At 37.5% G+C, this 13,010-nt stretch overlaps 1 protein-coding gene across 2 annotated transcripts in view; it reads right to left on the reverse strand.

Moving 5' to 3' along the window:
* Nucleotides 1–142: 142 nt before the first annotated feature.
* slc25a12 (solute carrier family 25 member 12) overlaps nucleotides 143–13,010 on the reverse strand; it is a 75,276-nt gene continuing 62,408 nt past the window's right edge. Inside the window, exons 14-18 of one of the 2 annotated variants that reach the window (XM_078403939.1) lie at nucleotides 9,292–9,432; nucleotides 7,822–7,960; nucleotides 5,703–5,861; nucleotides 5,500–5,590; nucleotides 143–2,444 (exon numbers count right to left, since the gene is read on the reverse strand). In XM_078403939.1, the coding sequence (XP_078260065.1) occupies nucleotides 2,240–2,444; nucleotides 5,500–5,590; nucleotides 5,703–5,861; nucleotides 7,822–7,960; nucleotides 9,292–9,432 (735 nt within the window). In that variant the 3' untranslated portion in view covers nucleotides 143–2,239. The remainder of the gene's footprint in view (nucleotides 2,445–5,499; nucleotides 5,591–5,702; nucleotides 5,862–7,821; nucleotides 7,961–9,291; nucleotides 9,433–13,010) is intronic. The other variant, XM_078403940.1, reaches the window with a different exon arrangement.

Here is a 13,010-nt window from a genome sequence, read left to right on the forward strand (position 1 = left end):
ACAACGCCCAGGGTGCAAAATTTACAACTGGAACACACTTGACATTAATTGATCTTCTGATACTATTTTAAAGCATAATAGAACTTTGTTATTATTTACACCAAACTGTCAGGAACTAATGGTTTAAACTAATCAATTTGCTAGATATGTTTTTATAGAACTTATGTAAAATTGGCATGAATATTGTTACATAAATAAAATATACAGGAAAGTAAATTTTGGAACTGATGTTTTATATTGAACCATACAAGTACATACAGACACACACACACACACAGTCCTTTTCCATTTTCATGGTGCAACTTTGAGCATTTTCTCCAAGTTTGTTCTTTTGGCATCGGATGAGAGAAGTGGAAAACAATGAATGATTCCCTTGCTCTGTTGCAATAAGCTCTTTCTACTGCTAGCAGGGTTCTTTTTTAAATGGATTTAGGGTCAGCAGGTAAAATCAAATTTACTGTTAACTCATTTGAGTTTACTACAGAGACATCAAAAATGCAACCGGTTTTATCTGCCATATATACATTTTAATTGTAGAAATGTCACATTAGGTGTATTTCTTGTCACACAGGTAAAACTGCTGGTGGTTAATGTACATACTTGAATAGTACCAAAGGAACCTTAATCTGTACATAGTTCAAATGTGGCTTCACATCATCGAGAAACACCCAGTTACAAAATTAAGGAATATTTTCAGCAAATATGCTGAAATATACATAATTAAAAGCATTTTTGGGGCTTTGCTGATGACCTAAAATGAGCATATTTAGTCAGATCCAGTTTTCCTAGCAATTCAGACACCAAATGAAACACATTTTCATAAAACAAGTCAATAGTGAAAATTATATTTCTTTAAAATATGGTGACATTTTAGATTAAATGCAATGATTTAACAAACATCATAATCTGTACAGTGTTTTTCAGCAACCCCTTTAACTCAAGCATATTGCCCCAGCATTGTGTGATTTATTCAGTCTTCTACAATGTCTCTGTACAGATGTACAATATGTACAGGTATGTCAAGTGCAAGCTGTGCAAAGCAAAGTCTAAAATAACGCCAGATATTTTAAATTAAAGATCATACATGGATAATTTTATTTAAAATCAGCTATAAAGAATAGTACTATCTCCCCTATTTATCTTGCCATTACTGGTTTCAACAGACTTACAGACCAAATTTCTACCGTATCAGGGCTAAGCTTTACCCATTTTTGGACAATGGCCTTCATAAATGCCAGAAGAAACAGCATCATGAAGCCGACTCCTTCCTTCATTTTAGAGTAATAATTTAAAATGTTATCCTTCCACCTCTGCCTCATAAGTAGAAAAACTACAGGGTCCATCAGCAAGAATCCTGTTTTATACTTAACATGAAGATCATGTTTTCACCATGTGTCAAACATGCAGAATTTATGCAAAATCCTTCAAATAGATAACTCCATTACACAAGGCAAAGTAAAGTACATTAAAAATGCAGAGGGAGAGAACGTATTTTGGTGTAACCATTCTTTGCCAAATGCCGTAACCTGTTGCCAATAATTGGGAGTGTTTTTTTGCTGTGATACATTTTAATATTAAGAGCAACACTTCTAACCAACCTGCCAACATCCACAGTTCATTGTTCTTAGGCACAGTTTCAAGAAAACAAGTTGATTTCAATTTTGTAGTTATTTTTCTTAGCTGCATTCACATTATTGTTAAACTTGGAACCATGTGGTACCACAATTGTAAACAGGGGATCGAGACAGCAAAGTAAAATGTGCATTAAGCCTTGTAACAGCCAAGTTTAATACAATACTGTGCTGAACAAGTTCTGTTTTGAACTATTTCTGATTCATCAATAAGCAACAGGAAAAGAACAGAACAAGGAAAAGCACATCGATAATTGAACCATTTTGTTTTTAAAGTGATAAGGAGTTAGCATAACAGAAATATAAACTCTTCAAACCAAACATTGACTGAATATACTGCTCTCTGAAACAATCTTGTAACTTAAGTGGTTTTAAGTATTTAGTTATAGCTGCATTAACTTTCCTTGTTTTTGTCTTTTATGAGCCTCTCAAATTATACAAATAAAGTCTGACAACAATTTTCTGCAATGCAAACAATTCATAGTATTATTACAAAAATTTAATTAGGAAATACATGATTTCAATCAAATTTGAATTGACCTCCACCGACATGCAGCTATTTCAACATTGTTCCATGTTATTTGATTTCACCTCATGGAAGAGATCTCCTAAGATCCCGGAGAACCAGATGATACCTGTGGATGGACTGTAGCTACACCTGAAGATCTAAATTTAGGCAGGTAAAGCCCAAACTTGTTTTCGATACCAGCAAAAGTAGCAGCAGCTAGTTTGTAACCTCCAATATGATGAGGAGAGACTGGAGGAAGGTCAGAAATCCTTGATTTCGGTGTAGGCTCAGAACCAACTGGTTTTCTGTTAGAAAAATACGTAATAGATTTTAGTAAACAGCCTTTAAGATATGCCCATATCATAGACGAATCTAAATTCCAATATTTTTCTCAATGGGAATGATATCAGATACAACTATTCAAAGTAACATTGAGGGGAAAATGCTATCATAAAATTGGAATACAATACCCCTCTCCCAAAACACCTTCAAGGATCAATGTCAATTTGCTCCTTTTCCCCCACCATAATAAAACAAAGTAGAAAACACTGGCATCTCTGGCACTAACACACTGCAGTTACATTTCAACAAATGAACTATTCTCAAGATCAATTTGCCAAATGGGGGAAAAAAATCAGCTCAGAAATCAGTTAGAATTTATTAAATGGTGCGATTGGCAATACTTATTCGTAAAATTGTGTTTTTGTTAGCAATAATGTACTTTCAGTTCTGAGATTTGAGCTTTGGAGGGAACAGAATTCTTATAAAGCTTTTTTCCACGAGTGATAGTTCTACTCAATAACCAAAGTCTGTAGTCTGTTTTTTGCTCTGGTTTATTTTCACCCACATATTTAGACCGTAATGTTGTATCCTTATTGTTTTGATGTGGTTATGCTTTATTCTTAATTGTTAACTGTATGTTTGTGTTGTCATTTGTGAGCGGAGCACCAAGGCACATTCCTTGTATCTGCATACTTGGCCAATAATAATAATAATAATAATGCATTACATTTATATAGCGCTTTTCATATATTCAAAGACGCTTTACAGGGATTTAGAGAACATAGGGAAGTGAATAAATAGATAAATAAGTAAACGAACAGAGAAAGGAGACAGAAGGTGAGGTGACCTTCAGTGGTTGAAGGCAGTACTGAACAGGTGATTTCACTCATTCATTCATTCATTCACCTGATGGTTCCTGATATTAAAATATGCAATAGACAAACCTTTCATGAAATTGCATCAATTAAATTGCTCTTCATTCAGCCTCTAATGGATTCATACTGCATCTTTTCCTGTGTTTTCATATAATTTAAGATTTATCCAAAAGAATACTCAAGACTTTATTTACAATGAATTGAAATTCTGCTGAAAACTTAATTTTAATAAAAATTCAGTTTGCCCATTTGTAGTCTTATTTACTTGTGTGCTCCTGCTTTTGTTTAGAGATTGTGTAGGAAAGAACTGCAGATGCTAGTTTAAATCGAAGGTAGACACAAAATGCTGGAGTAACTCAGTAGGACAGGCAGCATCCCTGGAGAGAAGGAATAGGTGACGTTGCGGGTCGAGATCCTTCTTCAGTCAGCATTTTGTGTCTACCTTTTGTTTTTAGATTGTTTAGAAAGGTGGCACAGCAATCTTAATTGGCCCCAACTTCTCTGTACCTTTTTGTCCCAGCTATATCTGTGGGACCCCAACAATAATGTTTTAGAACAGAGGGTTGATGTTAAATCCCCTACACCGTCATTTACAATTACTCATTTGATAAATCAGTTGTTTTTGGCATCTCTCAGGATCAAGGATGAATTGCTGTTACTGCTGTGAAGTGTTTGAGAAGGTTATCCAGACTGAAGTGGTGCCAGTTGGTAATTGGAAGCTGGTGTGCTTCATCTGACGTGTTTGTTGAGTTTCTACGTGTTTCCAACAAATAAACCTGAAGCTCTTATTGCCATCCCAGACACACCATTTTGAGGTGTCATGGGCCTGGAATTCCCCATAAATCATTGGGTCATTACACTTTTTTCCCCAAGTGAATGTACTTGTTCTAGGCAGACCTTATCTTAATAGCATATAGAAACATGGGAATCTCTGCTGCTCTGGAGTCCAAGAGCTTCAAACCAGGACTGAGGTCTTGATCTTCAAACATTTCTTCAGATGACCAAAAGCCATGCTAGGACACTGATAACAATGGTGAATTTCAATTTAAATGATTGCATTTATTGAGAGGTATCTTCTAAGATATAGAATAAAGTCCATGCTTTCCAGGGTTCCCTTTGGGCCTCTATTTCTGAAGGGCATTCTAGGACAACAGGGACAGGTTGATGGAAGACTTCCATTTTGCAGAGGTTCAAGGCCCTCATTCTCATATGCTTCAATTTGAACGACTAGACAATGATTTGGAGTTTAGCCTTCAAATGAAAGCATCATCTGCACTCTGCAGCTAAAGTTGTAACTAACTTGTTTCTGGAGTGGTGATATCGTTTTCCATTTATCCTGTAGCTTAGCTGCACACTAGTTCATTGTTTAGTTAGTTGAGTTTAAAGATATAGCGTGGAAACATGCCCTTCGGCCCACCGAGTCCACGCCGACCAATGATTGCCTGTGCACGTTCTATCCTACACTAGGGGCAATTTGCAGAAACCAATTATCCCACAAACCTGCCATTTTTGGAATATGGGAGGAAACCGGAGGACCCAGAGAAAACCCATGAGGTCACATAGAGAACATACAAACTCCATAGGGACAGCACCCATAGTTGGGATCGAACCTGGGCCTCTGTAAGGCAGCAATCGCTGTGCCATTGCACCACCCTGGATGCCGCATTGGAGGTATGGCAGAGTGTTGTGTTGAGAAAGATTCAGAAAACGTGGGACAAAGATGCAGATAACAAACACAACCTTATTCAACTCCAGTTTGCAACCTCAGGTTATGAATACAGCATTCAGACCCACTGAGTTTTACACAGCCATTACCAAGAACGGAGGCATACTCATTGTGGATAGAGATGGAGACAAACACCTGCCTCAAATAATTCAACAGTAACAGCTTGACAGCTCAGCGAAGTACTTGGATAAACCATGCCACCACTCCTGACTGACAAGTTGAAAAATCATTTACCATTCGATAAAAACAAGGCCTCAGGAACAGACTGTTTTTGCTGAAATTCTAAGTTCTTGGCAGAGAGGGACTTCATAAATTAATAAAATAATGTGAACATATGACAACAATTATGTTGTGCTGCACTGAAAGAAAATTTTGTTTTGAAACTTTTGATCTAAAAATGGAATGTAGATTTCCAAAACAATGGAAATTAAGAAATGGCAAGAAATGTTTTGTGGAAAAGTTTGAAAGCATACTCACATTCCCCCAAAGTCAAGATTCAGCCACCGTTGCAAAAGTTCATATGTCACCAGAGTTACACCAAACTGAGGAGAGGACCGGCAGACTCGGGCTGTGAGAAAAGTAAAAAGCAAATTTGTATACGATAGTTGGCTGTTTGATTAGGGTATTGATCGATGTTCACTATTTCAAGACCTTTAATTATTTTCATAGCATCTCCATACCTCCTGCTCCCTTCCAAAAAGCTCTAGGACCCTCTTCGCTTAAGATCTTTCTGAAACAGTCAATAACACCACTGTAGGTAGTTTGACCGGCACGAGCTGCTACTTGAAGTCTTGTTTTGATGACATCCGCAGGAGTTACTAACGACGCAGCTGGAATACCTAAAATAAAATAACCATGTTATATTGTGGATATAAACCACAATCAGTCTCCAGTTCCAGTAAGACGTGACGGGCATGAACGACCAATGCCATTGATTACTACTTAAATGAAAATGTTCCAAATGTTTCCCATTTACAATGCAAAGAACTAGCTCTTGCATTGGAAACCTTTTGACGTGAAAAGCTTTTACCGTGGAGAAAAACATGAAGGCTAGAGAACTTGGGACGTCGGAGATGTCGAGGATAGTCCGAATTCGATTCAAGGAGTTATCAGATGTCCTAGTGCGTATGAAGGTAGATATATCTCCAAGGCCCGATCAGATATATCACTTTGGGAAGCTAGAGAAGAAATTGCAGGAGCCCTGGCAGAGATATACGAGTTAAGAGTGAGAGGCTGGATGAATGCACGGTGGCTAATGTTGTGCCTCTATTTAAGAAGGGCTGCAAGAAAAAGCCTAAAGACCAGTGAATCTAATATCTGTGGTAGGTAAGCTACTGGAGAAGATACTGTGCATTTTGATAGATATATGCATTTTGATAGATAGGCTGATTAGGGAAGTTCAGCATGGTTTTATACGTGGGAGATTGTCTTCCAAATTTGATTGAGGTTTTGATGAAGAAACAAGGTTGAAGAGGGCAAGGCCATAGATGTATATATGAGCTTCAGCATGGCATTCGATAAGGTTCAGCATGATAGGCTGCCCTGGAAGGTTAGGTTGCATGGCATCCAGGGAGAGCTGGCTAACTGGACACAGAGGAAGGAATTGCAGATGCTGGTTTAAACCAAAGATAAGATACAAAATGCTGGAGTAACTCAGCAGGACAGGCAGCACCCCTGGAAAGAAGAAATGGGTGACGTTTCATGTCAAGACCCTTCTTCCGTCTGAAAAAGGGTCTCGACCCGAAACATTACCCATTCCTTCTCTCCAGAGATGTTGCCTGTCCTGCTGAGTTGCTCCAGCATTTTGTGTCTAACTGGACACAGAATCGGCTTTATGGAAGAAAGCAGAGGGTGGTGGTGGAAGGGTACGTTTCAGACTGGAGACTTGTGATGAGTGGTGTGTTTCAGGGATCAGTGCTGGGCTTTTAGTTGTTTGTGGATTATATCAACAACTTGGATAAGAATGACAAGGCATGATTAATAAGTTTGCAGATGATATTATAGTAGGTGATATAGTAAACAGTTTAGATAGTTATCAAAAATTACAGCAGGCTGGGCAAGTGGGCTGAGGAATGAGTCATGATTTAACGTAGATAAATGTGAGGTGTCACATTTTGGGAAGTCAAACCAGTGCAGGCCCCTCACAGTGAATGGTAGGTCGCTAGGGAGTGTTGTAGAGCATCTAGGAGTACAGGTACACATTTCCCCCAAAGTAGCATCATAGGTTGGGTGATAAAAAGACTTTTGGTATATTGGCCTTCAGTCAGGGTATGGAGTATAGAAGTTGAGCTAAACACAGGCAAATGAGACTAGCTTAAATGGGGCATGTTGGCTGGCATAGACGAGTTGGGTCGAAGGGCCTGTTTCCGTGCTGTGTTGCTCTAACTTAAATAATGCAATACAAATGTAATGCACAGAATAGAACGCCAAAATTTGTACACAGCAAGGTACCATGAGATAAATAACTGGGCAATCCGTTTTAATGTTTTTGTCAACTGAAAATATCAGCCAGGCTGAGGAGAACTAATAAGGGAAAAACTCAAGTAACCTTTTGTTATAAAAAGTTAGGCAAATGGCAATTATCAATATAATAGCTATGTTAATTTTCAGATATCACATTTGGTACAAAAAGTCTGAAATTCAAAATACACTCTCAAGTTAATAAATTGTAAAATTCAAGCTTACATGCCTAATACTAACAAATACAATGCAATTCGGATACTGAATACAAACATTTATTAAATCTCTCTCATCAAAATAAAAAGATGCTACTAATTGAAGTTTGTGGTTTCTCCTTACCTGCAATAGCACCAGCTGCAAGAAGCTGGAATGCACCCAACCTACCCTGCTCATCTGCAAATAATAGCTTAGTGTGAGCATAAACTGGAAAGTAGATTGCTGAGAATGGGATATCACGAAGGAAACAGGCTTTTGCTCCCTATTGAAAAAAAATTAAAAATCAACATTTAGATACAAACTGCAACTTTTTAGGCATTACATAATCAATTATGTTCAAATAAACTTGTTAAACCAATATTAAGAAAAGCTACCATCGAAATTCTGTCACTTTAAAGCCACAATCTCACTGGTACATGGATAGAAAAAGGTCCAGAGGATTATAAGCCAAATGCAGAAAAATGGGACAAGCATAGATAGGCAACTTAGCATTGAAGAGTTGGGCCAATGGTACTGTTTCAAACCTGTTTAGCTCTACCATACTAATCTAAATTCACAGTTATGTAGGCAGCATAGTAGAATGATTATTGCAGGCCATGCAGCCCATTATGTGCACACCAGCTATACATTAGATAAACTTTCTAGTTCTACTCACTGGCCCTTCACAAATAGCCTTGCACCCTTTTTACCCACCATATATTTATCCTTCCCTCTTGAAGGCCACTATGGGACCTGCCTCCATTACATCAGACACTTCACTTCAGATTCCAACTGTACATTGTGTAAAGGATTTTCCTCATGAAAATCTTACTTCTCTTGTTTACAAACTTGATTAAATTAAATGTTATTGTAACAATTAAAGAAACAATTAAATGTCCATTGAATATTTCCATGTAGAATCATATTCCAGAATATTACGTTAACAGGACTAGCTTAAAATACTTTGAGGGACCAAAGGAAAGAGCTCAGTGAATAAAATGATTAATTTACAAGGGAATATGACAGAGACAATTTAAATGTAGATAAATGAGGATTTAAAGCATTTGGGATGAAGAGCAAAAAATTAGGGCATGGAAATGACCAAATACAGATTTGTACCAAGTACCAAATACAGAAATAAGTGCATTCAAATAATGCAGGCAGATAAGGCCACACGTTCAGATTAAATGAGGTTAATATAGATTTTATAATTCTTCACTCATGAAGAGTTAATGATGAACATTGGTAAGGCTAATAAAAATTGTGGGCAATATTAGACATCAACACATAAAAATTATTAAGCCATTAAAAATGCGTATTTGTTTGCTACAATTATGCTCGGGATAGGAAACTGATTCAGAAGAGACTCGAAGTAGTGAATAGTTTGACCAAAACAGAAATCCAAAGATGGAAAGAAACAGATTTAAAATTAAAATAAATGCAATAAAATAAACAACAGTAAATTGGAAAAATTAATAGATTCTGAAACAATACTTCTGAGCAGATTTTCTGAATTAAAAAAATATTCTAGTCATCTTTTTCCAAAATAGAAATCAATTTAAATGTGATATTGACCACATACACACGAGTATGTTAACACGAGGAACCACCCACCTTGTACAAACCCAGAAATCCAAGGTCACGCATTACAGAGAGTGCACTGACTCGGGGGCCAGTGGTGATCTCTCCTGCAACTTGCAATCGGATTTTCACTATTTCCAGTGGATTTGTAAAGATCACCTGAGAACCACCAGCCTGAAAGAAATAAAAATGTTAAAACTTCCATTCCAATTTTGGTTCATTCTAGTTGCACTATCAGGTTCTATCTTAACAAATTTATTTATTTGAGATATTTAAATTCATCCTAAATATATGGGGATAAAATTGTACCGTTGCCACAGCAGCAGAAAATGCCTTTGTTAATCTTCCCAGCAATTATAATTCCACAAAATAGGGACAATGTATTAAAGAAAGCAAATTTTCAAAAGCAACCATTTGAAGACAATCACTTCTGTCAAACCAAAACAATGAGAAGACCCAACCAAATATAAACTCCAGCTAATAGAGAGTATTCCCAGAAAGTTAAGCACTAAGTGGTATCCATGTAACATCTAAATCTCAGTATTTCAACAGTAATCTAAAGCAAATCTACATCAATTAAATGTTTTCATCTTGTCAGGAAAAATCCATGATTCACTAGACCAGGCAATTTTCCAAATGTGATTGAGCAGAATTTTCAATGATAGAACTTGTATAAGGGGATCAAAGGATCGCAAACATTGCTAAGATTTATTTTGAGATCACCAAACAGTGGTTGTAATATCGGGCACAGCATAATTCATAAAATTAACAGCACCAGAGGTCTGGATCGAACCCGGGTCTCTACACTGTGAGGCAGATACACTGCTCATAATGCCTGATCTGCTGTGCATTTCCAACATTTTCTGATTTTATTTAATATGACGCGGTCTTTCATTAAACTCCTGATAAAATTTGGATTAAACAAACTCTCCAGGCATTTTAATTAAGGTATTACTCAAGTGGTTAAGCTAAATAACACATACAAAATGTTCATATTCAAAGATGCTGTTTATTTAAAAAGTTTCAATTCACAAGCTTGGTTAAAACCCAATTCATTTTAAATCTAAGAATGATTCTCGTAAAGCCTTTCGGTCTGCAAATTAACTTTAGAAAAATTGAAGAAAATATTCCCAAATAAAGTTTAATTGCTGGCACGTCAAACTTTTGTTGGGTTTGATTTCAATGAACCCGCTTCTCATTCCATCGTCCAAACGACGAGGAAAAAAAGAAAATTCAAACTGAACTTTTACATGAATGGAGTGCCAGCTTTCTCCAATGCAGATATTCAGAATTCTAACAGATGTGCTTACCCAAAAGTGTGAAAGTTTGTTTTAAGATTGGAAAATCTTTCTAAATTAAAGTGGTGTGATATTTCCTGACATTTGACAGCATTGTTTTTTGAAAGGATGATTACATTTGCTTCAGATCTGATGCTTAATTTCTAAATTAAATTGGAAATTAACAAATGTGTTACTCTTTTTAAATCACTAATGCGAGCTCCAAAGCAGCGGCATTTCTAGCTCTGCAGAGGGACACGTAAATACCTCAAAGTGTAGGCTCCATTCGGATAGTAAAACAAACATAGGGATACTTAGTTTTGTAGGAACTGCAGATGTTGGTTTAAACCGAAGATAGACACAAAATGCTGGAGTAACTGAGCTGGACAGGCAGCATCTGGATAGCAGGAATGGGTGACATTTCGGGTTGAGACGGGTCTGAAGAAGGGTCTCAACCCGAAACGCCACCCATTTCTTTTATCCAGAGAAGCTGCCTGTCCTGATGAGTTACTCCACAATTTTGTGTCTGTATAGGGATATTTAGCTTTGTTAAAAGGACTTTGGGGAAGATGCTTGAAGATAGTGGAGATAACACCTTGCAGCACCACAAACCCAGATTCAACCTGACATTGGGTGCTCTGTATGTGGAGTTTCTGCATTCACTCTTGACTATGCGAATTTTACCTGGGTACCACATCGCTCCCACATCCCAAAGACATGTTGTGTTGATTTCCACTGGAATTTGTCTCCAGTCCAATGTTATAGGAGAGTGGTAGAATCACGGGTGAGAGCAAAGGGGGAGTTTATGGTGAGAATTAAAAAGCAGAATTAAATTTAGGATTAGTGTAAATGGGTGGTTGATAATCAATACAAACTCAGCTGTGTGCAGGGTCTGTTTCAGTCCTGGATCCCTCTTACTTTATCATTCTATATGTTATCCACTGGTACTAAACAAATGAGAAAATACTGACCACGTGTTCATCTCTGTAAATTTGGTTCCACTGATGTTAATGGAAGTAAACACTGATCTGCTGCATGTGTTTAGCAATAACAACCAATGAATATGTGTCAGCTCGTCAGAATACTGTCCACAAAAATCATGTTAGAAAGGATGGCATGATCCAAGCAAAAGCATAAAACTGACGCATCAGGATAACATTTGGGGGACATTAGATTAACAGAGTCTGAGAAACTCGGAATTATTTTCCTTACAATGATGAAATATGAATAGAAAATCAAATAGAAATATTCAGAATCATGGGAGTCTTTAATATACTAATTAATGTGGTTTTCTGATAAGAAAGTCAGCAACCAGAGATCAGAGTTAAAATAATTAGCAAAAGTGGAGGGAAAAAAAATCAGATATTTCTTCAGAGGGTTGATACAATGTGAAATCCCTAATCTGAAAACAAAATAGAAATAAATTCCATAGGAATTTTCAAAAACCAATTACACTTGCACCTACAATTCACTAATCTATAACCTCGAGCAAGGGACTAAACAGAACAGTTTTTTTTAAAATAAATTGGAATGGGCACATTCTTCATGGCTGTATGAATTATTTATGTGGCTGAGTCTGGGGATAGTTGTATTCTCCAGATATTTGGAAAATTGTATTTATTCCCGATGCAAAATGTTGAGTAATAAGTGAATTATCTATTCCATAACCCGACAGACCCAATGGCATTAATAAAGCAGGGGAATGTGACTGGGTAAAGATGCTTCATATGAAAGGTATTACAGTGAGTGTTCTTCTGTGATAAATGGCCTCTGAATTTGTCAGCTGTGACCACAACCACTGGATAGCTCCGACAGATTACCAAGGCACCCTATCCAATCAAAAATAGAAAATGCTGAAAATACTCAGCAAGTCAGAAACAACCATGACAAGATGAACAGAATTAATGTTTCAGGTCAACAATCTTCTATCAGCTCTGATACAAACTTGCCGACCCGACACATTAACTCTGTGCCTCTTGGAATATTGAACCAATGTTGCTTTGATTTTCAACATCCCTCTTTCTTTCCATATGGATTGGGTTTCTGATGAGGTGTGAAGCTGATTGGCACTGGCAGAATCCACTGTGAACCTGACAAGCAGACCGTCAGCAATTAGGTGCAGGGCCTCCCCAGGTTATGACCACCCAATTAATGGACAGCTTGTACACAATTCTTTGTGACTGGCTGGATGCATTCACCAGCTGCTGCAGGCATCTTCTGCTGGGTGGTAACAGGGCATCTCCCAACCCCAACTCCCCTCCCCTGCCACAACAACCAAATGGAGCAGAGCTGGCAGTGCTGAGCAGACCCTGTCCCTCATTCACTGAGACAGGAGGTCGGCTGGCAGCTGCTTTCCCTGCACCTACTCACTCTCCCGTCACAGCTGTTTCTGTGATCCTCTCTCACACACTTTTTGTTCATTTCCGACTTACAAATTGTTCAGGTTCCTGTCGTAACCAGGGAAGAACCTGTGTT

This window comes from Rhinoraja longicauda, chromosome 8 (assembly GCF_053455715.1).
Source record: "Rhinoraja longicauda isolate Sanriku21f chromosome 8, sRhiLon1.1, whole genome shotgun sequence".
In the NCBI taxonomy this organism is placed as follows: Eukaryota; Metazoa; Chordata; class Chondrichthyes; order Rajiformes; family Arhynchobatidae; genus Rhinoraja; species Rhinoraja longicauda.